The sequence below is a fragment of the Trichoderma asperellum genome, chromosome 4 (genome assembly GCF_020647865.1).
Source record: "Trichoderma asperellum chromosome 4, complete sequence".
Lineage (NCBI taxonomy): Eukaryota > Fungi > Ascomycota > Sordariomycetes > Hypocreales > Hypocreaceae > Trichoderma > Trichoderma asperellum.
In genome coordinates this window covers 1,294,164-1,308,540 of record NC_089418.1, presented here as the reverse complement: position 1 = coordinate 1,308,540, position 14,377 = coordinate 1,294,164, and the positions used below count along the sequence as shown (strand labels likewise).

The 14,377-nt window shown below is 49.6% G+C and overlaps 4 protein-coding genes and 1 non-coding gene across 5 annotated transcripts; 2 read left to right on the top strand and 3 right to left on the bottom strand.

The window, feature by feature from the left end:
- The first annotated feature begins 422 nt into the window (after positions 1-422).
- Positions 423-5,009, top strand: TrAFT101_006837 (uncharacterized protein). Its single transcript, XM_024900732.2, has 2 exons — positions 423-3,605; positions 3,672-5,009. The coding sequence occupies exons 1-2, from the start codon at positions 1,904-1,906 to the stop codon at positions 4,625-4,627; spliced, it is 2,658 nt and encodes an 885-aa protein (XP_024758485.2). The 5' UTR covers positions 423-1,903; the 3' UTR covers positions 4,628-5,009.
- Positions 4,966-7,379, bottom strand: TrAFT101_006836 (uncharacterized protein). The gene has a single exon (XM_024910053.2). It carries the CDS (start codon positions 7,338-7,340, stop codon positions 5,151-5,153), a length of 2,190 nt encoding a protein of 729 aa, XP_024758484.1. The 5' UTR covers positions 7,341-7,379; the 3' UTR covers positions 4,966-5,150.
- Positions 7,380-7,641: 262 nt separating this feature from the next.
- On the bottom strand, positions 7,642-9,034 carry TrAFT101_006835 (uncharacterized protein; the record flags this gene model as incomplete). Its single annotated transcript, XM_066127891.1, has 1 exon — positions 7,642-9,034. The coding sequence occupies one exon, from the start codon at positions 9,032-9,034 to the stop codon at positions 7,814-7,816; it is 1,221 nt and encodes a 406-aa protein (XP_065984004.1). The 3' UTR covers positions 7,642-7,813.
- A 2,917-nt stretch (positions 9,035-11,951) lies between these two features.
- TrAFT101_006834 (uncharacterized protein) lies at positions 11,952-13,596 on the bottom strand (the record flags this gene model as incomplete). The annotated part of the gene is made up of 6 exons (XM_066127890.1): positions 11,952-11,965; positions 12,017-12,160; positions 12,209-12,452; positions 12,517-12,798; positions 12,855-13,155; positions 13,211-13,596. The coding sequence occupies 6 exons, from the start codon at positions 13,594-13,596 to the stop codon at positions 11,952-11,954; spliced, it is 1,371 nt and encodes a 456-aa protein (XP_065984003.1).
- Positions 13,597-14,083: 487 nt separating this feature from the next.
- Positions 14,084-14,178, top strand: TrAFT101_006833. The gene has a single exon. It is a non-coding gene; the product is annotated as a tRNA-Phe (tRNA).
- The last annotated feature ends 199 nt before the right edge of the window (positions 14,179-14,377 follow it).

The window sequence follows — 14,377 nt, the reverse complement described above, 5'->3', positions numbered from 1 at the left end:
TCTGAATTCTCCCGAGGGGAATCCTCTAGGATGCGCTGGCCACGCGACTGACCAGATCATCTCATCTCAGGCGGCCTGTCATTCGCTTCTCCCGCTGTTCCAGGTCCATTATCTCTTCTTCGCGCTTCTTCTCAGTTCCCCGCCTCCCAGGAATGGCTGCAAGGATTGTGGCTAATCTGACAGCCGGTGCGCACTAGAAGACAATATACATACATTGAAGCTTATACCTACGTAGTATATCGCCAGTGCGACAGGTAGTGACCGCAGAGCACGACTCGCGTCTGACCAGCGATCAGCTCACAATAGCCAGATCGGCACCGAGCACGGATGTTCAGCTCCTATCGCCATGCGGGCTTTGCTGACGTACAAATATCACGGTGCGCATGTAAGCACCCACGCGTGTTATCCCACGTTTCCTCTTTCTGCCCAGCACTGCTACCATCGCCACGCCATCCCACGCAAACCACGGTTGCACACAGCGCTGGTCCAGCCCGAAGCGAGCACAATTCAGAAAGGATCGCCACGGGGAAACGGGTGAAGACGCTCCCGCGCGAGCGGCAGCCAAATCCCCAAATCCTTTGCAACTCTGCTTATACAGCAGCATCTTTGATATACTGCTCTAATGCGCGCACGCCTCAGTGTTTCGCGCTCCAGCTGGTCCTATTCTGCGATGCTGCACAACTCGCTTACAAGGGTTCCCTCTGGCAGGGTGCCATTGATGCAACGCTGTTGGATGTGGCTCCGCCGTCCTCCTTCGGTTTTCCACAACCGTGCCGTCAGCGCCCTGTCTCGGACTGGATTATGCACGCCAGCAGCAAATGGCTCACCCAGTGCTACTTAAGCATGTGGTTTGGCTCTCCCATCTTCCTACTCGACTCCTTGTAATACAAAGCCGTCCATACGAGTCTCGGAATAGGATCAACGTGCTGCCGAAAGGACAGACCCGCCCTTTTTCTGCTCCTCTCCACTAGTAATAGCCTGCCGTACCGACGACCAAATTTGAACATCCCTGCCATCGATTGTAGCCATCGAATCAGAGCTCTCCCCACTGACTCCAGTCCGCGCTTCACTCTCGTGGCCGAATCATGCTCGATCGATGGTCTTCTCTAGCGGCAGGGGTCTCGTTGATTGCCCGTGCCGTAGCCAAAATGGCGGCTGGCTGAAACTGGTGATTGGAGTGGACCGGCAGCAGAGCTCTCGAAAGGGGTCAAATCTCCCAGGAGCTCACTAGCACCATGAGCTGCCGGCCCACGAGAATTGTCTGCCGTTTGGCGTTTTTGCTGTCGTCGTGATCGCTGCAGCTGTCGTTACCGTCGTTGTTGTCGCTGCTGCTGCTGCAGGCCCAGCTTTGCTTTATGCTGCGTGTCTCAGACCAGAGCAAATACTGCAGCAGTGCGTGCGGCCCAAGCCCGGATTGCATCTGACGGGACAAGCGACACAGCTAACGCTTGACCCTGTGCTAGCCTGCAACTAATTTCCCTGCCTCTTCTGTCTCGGATACTCTTTAGAGAGCGGTCCAACGAAGCGTCCGTGTACGCCTCTGGTGTCTTTGGCTGCATCCGAGCTCATACTATTGCACGCTTCAGCGCTGAGAAGCCTTCTTTTTTTTTTTTCTTCTTCTTGTTCTAGTTGGTGGTGGCGGTCCTTTGAAGGCCGTCGCTCGCATTTGTCGGACCGCAACCTGCCGAAACTGCGGCTGCGTGAGAGCGTGGGGAGGGTTTCATGCAAAAGCAAAGGCGCTCACAGACGCTGTTTGCTGCCGCTGGGGCCAGAGAAACGTGGCTGCGTGCGCCAATTTCACGCTGCAGCCAGGCGAGACAGTCAAGATTAGACGCTCACCGTCTCAAGCTATCAAGTAACAGCGTTGGACAAGTCGCCCTGCCGCTCGCCGCTGCCGCTCGCCATGGAACGCACTTCCATAGATTCGATGCCCCCTATCCCAACACGCACCCACCGCGTTCACTCGTCCCAGCGCAACCGCATGTCGTCGACGCCCACTTCTGCCGCCCGCAAACGATACGCCATCCCTCCCGGGAGCCCTGAGATTATTTCCAGCCTCATCACCAGCCTTAGCGCCATCGCTGAGCCTGCCAACCACCACTTCGACACCGGCCTGACCTCAGCAACTCTTTCCCTGCCAACGAGCCCAAACTCTGGCCCAAGCCGCCACAGCTCTCGCTCTAGGCGCGGCTCTGGTAGTTTTGGCGTTGACTACGGGGCATACAAACAGCCTTCCTTTCACGAGGAGCACGGCGGCCCTATTTGTCTCGACGAGCTTGCGGCCAGCCCACCTGTTATCCGCACATCCAAGCCCCCGAGCGGCTTTTCACCTCTGACCGCGCCGCAAAGCCCTCGAAGCCACCGAAGTACAAGTCGAGAAAGCGGATTCAGATCCTTTATACGTAGCGCCGCAAGCTCTCGCCCCTCGTCTACGGGCTCGTTTGCGTCCAAGAATGATGATGCTCGCAGCATCGGAAATCTTTCTGTAGAACGTGGCTCTGCGCCTCACCCGGAGCTACGCCCACGCCGGTCTCTCGATAGCTGGGGGAAAAAGTCGAATCGCAGCAGCAGAGTGCTTAGCTATATGGGCTCTAGAGAACACCTTCGCGAGCCCCAGATTGACAGGAGACGTGCCTCTTCTACCCCAATAGTTGGCGGTACCGCGACAGGAGGAGGTAGCATTCACAGCGGAAGCAAGGTAGAGCATTTCTTTGGAGAGAGCTCTATCAGCGAGGAACCAACAGCGGTTACTACCGACGATAATCTGCTTGGAGACGGCCTGCATCATATTCCAGCTCGCGATTCAAGTCTGCGCAATTCGAGCTCAAGTAGAAGGAGATCCAGTGTTCGACGGCCAATAAAGGACGTTGAAGGATTTGCTGGGGACAAGGTTCTTGAAACTGCCGAGTCCGGCTACGGTCGTGACTTTGCGAAAATGAAGCATCGCCGCTCTGACTCGGATACCAATAAGTCGTCTTTATACGACGTCGAAGAGAATTCCACTCGAAAACCGAAGCAGAGAGCGTCTAGCAGCTATCTGAGCGCGAATTACATCGCGGAAGAGAGAACAGATGAGCTCGAAGACGACGGCGCTCCCTTCCCTTCAGTTTCGCAGGGGCGTCGACGAGATGAGCTTGATCGCAAAGACCAACGTCTTTCTAGCCAGACAACCCCTGGCCCTAACGATGCCCTTCGACTGAAGCGCAGCAGCTCTAGATTAAAGCGCCTCTCAGTACCTCTCATTCCTCAGGAGAACAAACGCCTGAATGATGAGTCCACCCCGAATAATAGGCCCACGGGCTATGAGAGACCCCAATCTGCTGATTCTGTTGATGATGCTGTCGAATCTTACCTATGCTCGCCGCGCCTGTCTCAAAAGATTCGCCATCCCGAAACTGGCCGAGTTATCTCGTTTGCTGAAGTTGGAGACCCTGAAGGCAGCGTAGTCTTTTGTTGTGTAGGGATGGGCTTGACGAGATATATCACTGCGTTTTATGATGAGTTGGCGTTGACGCTGAAGCTCCGTCTTATTACCCCTGATCGACCAGGTGTGGGAGACAGTGAGCCTTATGCTGACGGAACGAGTACACCTCTCAGCTGGCCTGGTAAGTTATTGTTTTGATTTTATATGGTTTTACCATGGGAAACGTCCGCTGACAGATGACCTGCAGATGACGTGTACGCAATCTGCCAAACTTTGAGAATCAGCAAATTCTCTCTAATGGCTCATTCGGCTGGAGCCATCTATGCTCTGGCCACGGCTCTTCGCATGCCTCAGCATATCCGAGGAAAAATCCATCTGCTTGCGCCGTGGATCCCGCCTTCTCAAATGAATGTTTTCGGGTCATCATCGCTAATGCCACCATCACACACTCTTCCAACAGCTCAAAGAATCCTACGAGTCTTGCCAACGTCTTTCCTAAAGGCGGCTAACAGCAGTTTCATGTCGGCAACCAGCTCGTCAATTACAAGCTCTTTACCAAAGAATCCCCGCAAATCTAAACGCAAAACGGGCCACAAAGATGGTAGTAGCAGAAATGCTACACCGTCTGCAGACAAGGAAAACATCAACAATCATGCAGCGGGCGGCAAGGACTCAGATGGCACTCTGGTCAATCAAGAAGACCAGGCATCCCCCAATACCAAAGAAGGCGTGGACACGACAGTACCTCGGCCTACAACTAGCAACGGCCTGTCCCATTCGCCTCCAGCTTTTGATCCTCTCGCCGATAAAGAACGGCAACAATCTTATGACATACGGCTAACACATGCGATCTGGGATCTTGCCACGACGAACGCGAATCCAGCTGTGGACCTGCTTGTTTGTCTCGAAAGACGGCATACTATTGGCTTCCGGTATGTCGACATCACTCGACCTGTGATTATTCGTCACGGTAGCGGAGATACTCGGGTGCCTGTTGAGAACGTCAAATGGTTGGGCAAGATCATGAAGCGATGTGAAGTCCGGGTACTCGAAGGAGAGGGCCACGGATTGATGGCCAGCGCCACAGTGATGGGTTCCGTCTTGATGGAGATAAGCAAAGAATGGGAAGACTGGGAGAGAGCAACGAGGAGTGCGGGAAGCAAAGAACGCGAAAGAGGACGACGAGGAGCCCCCGGAAAATGAGCTTCACAGCTCAAGCGGGCTCCTCATTATTAGAAACTTTTTAATAATCTAGTCATGCCATTTATGTGGGCATTTTTCTTCAAGCTAATAATTAATTGGGAGGCGGAACATGGGCGTTCTTATGACAGTAGAGTTAGCAGCTATAGATGACAGACGCTAGATGTGTTCTGGTGGCATATGTCTTTACAAAGAAGGAGGAAGATACCCCGAAGGATGGAGGAGAGACGAGGTGCCGATGAATCTGCGATGATTTGAACCTTTTGACTTGTTTTAACTATTTACTATTCGCTACTTATGTCAGGTCTGATGGTGCATCAGCGTACATTGCGATTTAATTTCTTGGGATAATCACAGATATCAATTCAATCAATTAATGAGCGGCTTGACTGAGTTTGCTTTGGTGCTAAATTCTTTTGTTTTCATCCATAAAAAATGGCTACTATAAAACACAACCCTTTCAGCCGTTTTTTTATATTACGCCCAGCATTGTAATATACGCACACTTGATTATATGTTCGTTGTCTTACCCATCAGTCAACACTCTCGTCCAGTCAAACTTTCTCCACCCCTTCTTGAATCCATCGACCCTGCTATCAATCTTCGCCCACCGCCCTTGCTTCTTAATGATGTGTGCATCAGCATCCACAATACCACCGATAATCTCCCTCGCAAAGAGGTCTCCCCTCGGCCAGCGATCCGAATTCTCAACAACGTGGCCCAGCCCCCCGTCCAGCGTGAACCAGACGTGGAAGTAGGGCATCTCCTTGGCGATGCACCGGCGGAAAGCTGAGCGGCCCATGCCCTCCCTGGCTTTGGCGCCGGTGTCAATGATTTTGCGATGCTGGGACCATTCCTCGTCAGAAGAGAGAAACGCCTCCTTGAAAAATGCGGGTGCCATGGCGCCTTGGTCGTAGGGGATAGGGATGGCCATCATGGCGGCGTGCATGTGCTTATGCGGCGCGGCGGCGTTTTCGTAAAAGATGACTTCTCGGCCCTGGTCGTGGTACATCCTCGTGAGGCTCTTCATGAAGTTGCGAATCTCCTCCCACTCGTCGTCGTCGCACTCGAGGAGGTTGTTTCGATGCGCTGTGGGGACGATGACGGCGCCGCCTTCGCTGATCTCCGGCTCGGTGGCCAGAGTCATGAAGACGCGCGTGGCGAGAGAGATGACGGGCGCGATGGGCGGCAGCCCTTTATCCTCCTTATGGCAGAGGGGGCAGTTTTCGAGGACGCGGTTCATCTTCTGGAACTCGCTGACGGCCATGTTTTTCAGGTTGACCTCGCTCTTGTGGACGCGCTTTGCTAGCTTTTCGGCGTTTTCGTCCATGTACTCGAGGTCGTCGTCGAATTTCGCGTCTTTGGCGATTCTCTCGGCGAGGCGCAGGCCTTCACCTCCTGCTTGGCCCTTGGTTCGACGTTCCTCTTGGAGCATCTGCTCGATGGTCATGTCTGTGTTCTCCTCGACGAGGCCGCGCTCTCGTCCGCGCTTGGTATCCACTGTTTTGACCTCTCCACGTGTGCCGGCGAGTTGGCGACTCTCCATGACGCCAAGGACCACTGCTTCAGGGGCATTGAGACGAGGCGCCGCTCCTGCCGCCGCAAGGTTGTACTCTTCTTCCAGTTGAGCCGCATTGGGTGCCTTGCGCAACTTTGCCTTCATCATTTGAGCACGGAGTCTGTTCAGAGCTGTCTGGTCCATTGGAACGGGGACTGGCTGCGGGTGGTCCTCTTGCACGACTTCGCCTTGGCGGATTTCTTGCCTGGCTGGTTCTTCGCGCCTTTGGCTCTTCCTCCGTTCTCGGTAGAATTCGCCCGTAGGCTTGTCTTTTGTCTTGACATCATCACCATATAATCTCCTCCTCTCCAGCTCTTCCTTCTCTTCGCGCGCATCATCGAAGAACTCTAAGCTGCCGAACTGCTTTAGAGCAACTTCTTCAACAGACTGGCCCGAGTCTTCTGCCGTAGTGTAGACAGCTTTCAATTTAGTCATTCGCCACGATGAGCCAGAGTCGCCGAATGTATAGTCAACCGTTCGCTCAGATGGCTGTTGCTCCGCAGCAGAAGGCAGCTTGCCGCTATTCAAGTCTTCAAGATAGCCGCTATTAATCTCACGACTGGATATTACTCGCTTTGGTGGCTCTGGGGTCGGCGATCGAGGTTTGTTTTGCCCTGGGCGGTGGACATGTTCGACTTCAAAGGCCGATGGCGCGGTCATCCAAGCATCTCGTTCCAGCGGTTTTGACGTGCCGGTCGCATCTTCGTTTGAAGACTTCTCCTGGTCTGAAGGAGGCGCGCGAGCCTTTTCGTCTGATGATTTGTGATGTCGATCCTCTCGATGACGCCGTCTGCGGCGCTCCTCGTCGCCATCGTCCTCGTCGCGTGATCGGCGGCTTCTCTTGTGTCGACGTTCATCATCGTCCTCGTCGTATTCATTGTGATGTCGGCGACGGCGATTGTCGTCTCTGTCTCTGCCTCTATCCCTCTCCCTATCCCTATCGCGCTTCCGATTACCGTCCCTGTCTCTATCTCGGTCTCTTTCGCTGTCGCGATGCCGATGCCTGTGTCTCTCTTCGCGGTCTCTATCGTCGTCTCGATCTCGCCGGTGGTGATGTCTATGCTTGTGATGGTGGTGCCGCTCACGTTCTTGTTCTGATTTTTCACGCTCGAGTTTTTCAGCGGCGAGCTGCTGCTCGAAATCTTCTAGGCTGTCCATGACGCTGTGGGAGAGCTTGTCTTGGTCGAGGTGGATCTGGCAAGCTCTGAAGAAGAGAAGATGGCTGGGTCCTTGTTACGTCAGGGTTTTCGGCAAGCTGTAGCTATTGATAGCGCTAAATCCTTCTGTAGAATAGCGCCTCGTGGGCCCGTAGCTGGCTACTATGCACCTAGTAGGAATGTGGCTTGATCAATGTACAAAAAGTAATCCAATGCCCAGTAATACAATATTTGGCTCCATCTGACGCTGCAAACTTGGCATAAAAAGTAAAAGACTGTCGTTATAATTGATAATATGATGTCTCCCATTCAATTTCCAGTCAAATCCATTGATTCATTGACTAAACACATCGTTCTACTGAACTAGGTACTAAGTCTAGCTGCTTGCCTATTTTGCTAATCGAGAAAAGGCTTACCATACTGCTACATCAAGCCTACCCTATCAAAGTCCGATATCGTGACAAAATCCCACCCTCAGTTCGCTAGCTTATTCCAAGTAGATCTATCAAAGTCTTTCAAAACCCCATCAATCTCTTCATGCCTGCGAATAGCATCCTTTAGTCTTGGCCAATCTCCTCCCTCAGGAACAGCTGTACGATCTGCTTGTTGGAACCATTGAGCATATCGGTTATACATGTCTCCTACCAACTTCCCTCCCGGTGTTGGCAGCTCATGTTGCCATTCTTTCCACTCTGTTTCCCATGGGATTTCGGTTACCTCATCCGTGGTAAAGTCATAGAGCTCAATCTTGATACCAGGTATGGTAGCCGCCTGCAAGACAGGCCCGATAGGATTTGTTATCTTCAATTCTCCGGTTTGGCCCTGGATATACCACACAAAGGGCAACTCGCCCTTGAATGGAGAACCACTTCTGAAAAGGACTGACAAGGTCGCTCCCTCCTGAATATCTGCAGCACCCGGAGCAAGCTCTCCATTAACTGTGATGAGATCTGGTATGTCGCTTCGCACAGTCCGCAGCTGCGCTCCCGCCTCATCGACAACTTCAACCTCTGGCCATCGAAGTTGTGGCGTGGTGTGGGAGTCTTTGAATTCCCCCAAGACAAAGTGTACGAGGTCAATCATGTGAGCGTACAGAATAGTAACAAAGTTGCCTCCGATTGCTCTCTGAGTAAACATGTCTTCCATGCCGCCAGCAAGAATTGTGCCGGGCCGTTTACCCCATGCGGTAGCGGCGAAACCACGTACTTGACTGGCAAGGACTTTTCCGATTCTACCAGATGCTAATAGTTTTTTGACCGTGGTAGCCACTGGCGAGAGCCGTGCTTGAAAGCCAATGATGCTGGTTTCGTGTTCCTTGCTGTCACCCAGAAGAGCGACGCCACGCTCCAAGCTCTCAGCCAGCGGCCATTCGACATACACAGCCTTTCCTGCCCTAATCGAAGGCTCTGCGGCGGAATAGTGATAGTCGACCCTGGTGACTACTGAAACGAGGTCGACTTCATCGTCTGCGGCGAGCAGAGCAGGGTCGCCGTATGCCTTGACCGTGGAAGGGAGATTGAAGTGAGCTCGAGCCTTTTCGGCTGCCTCCTTGCTGGAGTTGAGTAGTGCCACAATCTTATATTGAGTCTTGCCTCGAGCGGACTGAAGGTATGGAAGATGAGCTACCGCTGCCCACGATGTAACTGCATTTGGCGAAAGGCCGACCAATGCAATGCGGATGATTTTATCAGCCATGGTTAGAAGAGCGCTGGTATTAAAGAATAAGATGATCTGAAGAGAAGTGTAATTTTAGCTTAAGGAATCCATTTATTATATATTCAGGAGGCGTCTCTATTGCTTACATCATGTTTCAACGGCGCGCCGCATGGAGACTGATAGTATTTAGTGCGATGTTGATGGCGAGATGGCACTAGATCTGATATGGTATTTTTATCGGCACTAAATCTGAATAGAGTATTTGCATCAGTAAACAAGAGGCCAATTATATGGCTTGAAAACTGCTTAAAGCCACAAGCCCGGTATTAGTTCTCCGAGTTCCTAGGCCTGTAACTCCGTAGGCTCTCCACATTGATAAAAATGCTTCAGATGACAAACCACAATTTCCGCGGAAAATGAATTGGTCAGACAACATCTTCGCCTGGAGGCTCTAATCTATTGAAGACCCTATGTCAATGCCACAGCTCGTATGTCTTTGCTAAAAGTAAGATTCTAACCTTGTCCGATTTCATCCGTTTTTTTTGTTAGCAGCATTCAGCAATACTGAGCAGAGGTTATTATCCAGAGCAGAACGTAGTGTCTCGTATATAAAGAAAGAACACTATTAGAAAAAGTAGTAGTGGTAGTAGTAGTAGTAGTAGAAGGGGTAGTTCTTAGCTAGGGTGTATACTATCTATGTATAGTTAAGATTTGGTGTTGAAGAACAAAACAATCTATATTATACCTAGAGAATAAAAGCACTAAAGGGCACAAGAAAGATGCTATATAGAGTGACCGAGTACATATGTGTAAAAGAAAACTTCCAAAAGAACCTATAGAAATTCACATTCTGTATCAAATTAGCTCAACGTGGTGGCTCTCCAGCGGCGCATTGTTTACATAACTCCTTCTTTTTCTCACACCTCTTCCTCCTCTCCCTCTTCCTCCTCCTCTCCTTCCTCCTCCTCCTCATACACATCTGCTGATTGATATCTCCTCCGCCAAGCCCTCCGTGGCGAGTTGACAGCGCAAATATCAGCTTCTCTTCGCCATTTCTCCAAAACTATTACGAGTCCTACCGTATGCCTATGGTTTTGTCCCAACTCTGCCTTATGCACTGACAGACAGCTCTCCATGAGACGTATTGCAACGTCCAGTTTTCCCAAATCTCTGCAAATATTAGCAAGTAATATCATGCTTGAAATGGTATCTGGGTGGTCGACCCTTAATATCCCTCTTTGCAATTCAATTAATTGTATCATCAAGTCTTCCGCCATTTTGAAGTGGCCTCGAGCGCAGTATCGTCTTGCACGATCTTGCATGCTCATCAGAGTACGCGGGTGATTGACTCCCAGAAAAATGCTCCTTAGCTCAAGTGTTCGCTTCTCTAAATTTTCTGCTTCTTCAATCCGCCTTTGGGAGCGATATACTTTTGCAAGGGTCCCCATGCTATCAAGCGTGTGAATATTGCCCCCTCCCAATACCGCTTGTCTTAGCTCGAATGCATACGAAAGGAAGTCTTCTGCCTCTTTTAACCGATATTGATTTAGATATAATACTCCAAGGCTGTGTATACTGTCGAGTGTTGAAGGGTGCTCATTCCCTAGCACCATCTGTTTTAACTCAAATGCGTGTTTGTTTAAAATTTCTGCCTCTGTTAGTCGGCCACGTCTGAAGTGTACGATGGCAAGGTGCATAATTCGTTCGAGTGTGTTTGGGTGCTCTCTCCCAAACCGTATTTGAGTCATATGCAATAGCTGTTCCTCTAACTCTTGTAAAATTTCATTATAGTGGCCGTTGCTGGAGAGGTATAATATCATTTGACGCAGAAGCGATGCTCGGGCTGCATAACCAGCTTCTGAGTTACTTTCCCCTTTCCCCAGAACACAATTCGCATGAGGAAGATATTTTAGGAATGTTCTATAACTTTCGGTTGGAAAATTGGCTAATAAGACCATCATAGCACGTCGAACGTATTCAGCCATTCGATTTTTGGCTACGAGCCACTTCTGTATCACTAACTGCACGAGACGATGCATGTTTATATCTTGATGATCTGTTCCCTCAGATATAACATAATAGGCTCTAAGATAGCCTAGTGCATTTGAAAGAGCAAATGAATTACTACTTCCATTCTCATCTAAGCATAGCGAGAGATAGTAGTGTTCAATGAGGTGCTTTGGAATGGCCTGATAATGCAAGACACTGAGGAAAGACAAAATGTCGCTTGCTAACATATCGTCTCTCTCGATTTTCTCTAGCGAAATGACCCAGTTTGCCGCGACTGCATGTGGCGTCCTAGAGTCTCTTCCCACAGTTTCAAATGCTTCGCTTAACTGATCAATGAATGCAGAGTCTCCCTTATCTAAGCGGTCAATATAGTCGCGTATAGTTGTGCAGCTCTTTTGAATAAATGATGCCGCTTGCGCTTGCGCAAGCGGCAAATGTTCAAGTTTGGAGGAGAGAGCAGCTATTTCTGTTGAGGAGAATGCGCCGGGTAAAATGGCTTTCACAAGTTGGTGGGCCTCTCTGGCAGTCATGTTGGGGACTTCAATGGGGACTCCTCCCTGGCATAGGTCGACTGCCGTTTGCTTATTTCTCGTGGTAAATAAAAGCCAGCCATTGTTGGAAACTGGTAGATATTGAGCTAAGCCGTTGGTTTCGCCGGCTAATTGTGTCTCCATGGCTGAAATATCCTTCTCTCTCTGAGAAGGGAAAAATAGCCCCTTATCATCGGCACTGTCAACTATCATGAGCCACTGCGAATTGCTCTGCGCTTCTAGCCAATTTTTAACTAGCAATAAAACGTTTGATTCGGGGTCATCAATTTCAGGCACATTGCATTTTTCAGCAATCGAAGCATAGGCCTCTCGGAAGTGATGGGCATTGCTGGCAGGAACCCAGAATATCGAAACATCTGGGCTCGTTACTTGGAGCCAATATGCGAAAGCTATTGCTATTTGTGTTTTTCTATAATCTATTAGGAATGATAAGTTATTAATTAATATGAGCAAAACTTACCCTGTGCCGCCAAGGCCACAGAGTGAAACCCTTGTACGCGGCTGAGAAAGCCCCCATAACCGCCCAGGCCGAAATGATACTCAATCTCACTTTGAATTTTAGGCCCATTGATAAAATCTGGATTTGGTGTATACGGGACGAGAACTAGACCTATTATAAGCAAAGATCGCAGCTGTACTATTGATTACATACACTTTGCTGTTTCTTCTTGCGGTTGATCTCCCGCCGCGAGAGCCCTCTTGGATAGACTTCTCATTCTCTCTCTGACGTTCTTATATGCAGTATCGTAACGTCCAAATTTCACGATCCCTGAATGTGTGCGAGCAATGGCGCAAATGTGTTCTGGGCCGTCTTCCCATGGGCGGCAATGTGTCGCTGAGGATTTGGTAACTAGAATTGCGGCATGTCCAGTGTTTGTCCAGCGCCCAAACTCGTCCTACGTCTTATGATTAGTTGACTGATAGATATGTCATGATATCTTGAGGAAAAAAAAAACATACTTGAACTGCTGTTGGAGATTCTAAAGTTTCATAAAAACAGAAAACCTCTGATTGCTTCTGCCCCTCTAAAGCGCTGCAAAAGTCCCGTTGTTGAGTACTTAGTACCTGAGAATTGCGGCTGATAGATTCTAATAGAAATCGATTTGGTCCGTCGCCAGCCATGGAAATGAGTGCCCTTATATCCATACCATCGTGTGGAGTGCCAAAGAAGACAACGCCATATACGGCACCGAGAAATTCTTTGTCTTGTTGGAATTCCGATCTCGACAGACATATTAACAGCTATAACACACGATATTAAAATAGAGCTTCTTGAATATACTGCGCACGTAACTTACCTGCTTGATGTTCAGTCCTCCGAGACTATGCCCGATGAAGATGATTGGCTTGAGCGTTGAACCAGTTGCTATTGCGAGTAAGCTATTATGGAATGCAGTGGCCAAGTCTTCTAAATTTTGCGTGTTGTTGCTGTTCACAACATCTGATTCATAACCGTATATCATTATCCTCGCCATTGGTTTATTTGTAGTCTCTGAGGTAAGATCATATGGAAGGGAGTCACGCAGCCACATGTTGGGCCCTTTTCTTTGTCTGAACGATCCGAACGCGTGACTTCCGAGACCAGATAATGCGATGATACTACATGTACGTATTAAAGTTAGTGTATGATTTAGAGAACACGGTATAAACCTACTCTATCTTGTGCTCGCGTGGAGGCGGGGCAAAAAGTGTTGTTAAGCCGTAGAAGTCTTTGTCGATGTTCAGGCATCGTTCACCAGCAAACTCGGCATTGGACGTGTCTGGTACAATGATGTCCCAATTGAGATGATTTTGAAGCTGTGGGGGCAAATTTTGGAATGCGATTGTGGCTGATTGGTATTGTTCACCAGCTTCAGTAGCGAGTGACCTGATGGACATATGCAGACCATTTACTTGATTCATTAAGCAGTGTTGCAGTTGTTCGCGGCCCCAGTTCGCCGGCACCCCGCGAACTCGGAATGTAATGTTCTCGGACTGCGATTCTTTGTTTGTGTCTTCGGCCGCCGCATTTGAGCTTCGTTGAGCCATATCAAGTCTCATGGTTTCCTTTTAAGACGGGTGCTAGTTGGAAGTATTCGAGTGTGTTTGTTACATGTATTGGACAAACTTTGACGTTGAGCAGAAAAGCTACAAGTCTTGCACTTAGCGAGAGAATATAACATGGCTGGTGGTTGCGCAGGGAGGTAACCACTATCTATATGATTCTCCTCCTTCATGCATGATGAGCCAAAATAAGAAGCTTCACGGAGTACAAGAACCACGGAAGTTTCAGCGACCTGGCGCTCTTCGGAGATGAGAGCTGATGCAGTCTTTGGAAGCCATATCCAAGTTCATCAGATGTCGTCCAGCTTGCAAGACTATCCAACATCTCATCGAAGAGTTTGCTTTCTCCAATCACCCTTTTCTTAATCGCACACATGGAATTCTTCGCTATGCTGAACGAAGGCATCGCGGTCTGCTTTGAGGTCTCCGCCCCCCGCATGCGTGTAGCTTTCATAATTAGACTATTGCGGCTTTTTTCCAACTAGCGGCCTTAGCTCAGCTGGGAGAGCGTCAGACTGAAGCCTCAACTTCAAGTCACTTGATATCTGAAGGTCGTGTGTTCGATCCACACAGGCCGCAGTTTTTTTGCCATTTTTTTCACTAAAAATGGCATCTATTTTTCTACTTCTTCTTCTTTTTTTTTTTTGATCAGAACAGGGAGCAGTCGGTGTTGTCGTATTTCGTTCGGTTGGTTCCTTCGTTAATATGTATGTCCTTCCTTTTCCTTTCCTTTTTCTCTGGTTTGTCCATTCGCCAATTTCCTAGCATTGATTGCATT

Bases quoted from the DNA above. Each gene is read 5' to 3' on its own strand.
- TrAFT101_006837 (XM_024900732.2), top strand. From the start codon at position 1,904: ATGGAACGCACTTCCATAGATTCGATGCCCCCTATCCCAACACGCACC. The intron at 3,606-3,671 runs GTAAGTTATTGT...GATGACCTGCAG, and splicing joins TACACCTCTCAGCTGGCCTG to ATGACGTGTACGCAATCTGC.
- TrAFT101_006836 (XM_024910053.2), bottom strand. From the start codon at position 7,340: ATGGACAGCCTAGAAGATTTCGAGCAGCAGCTCGCCGCTGAAAAACTC.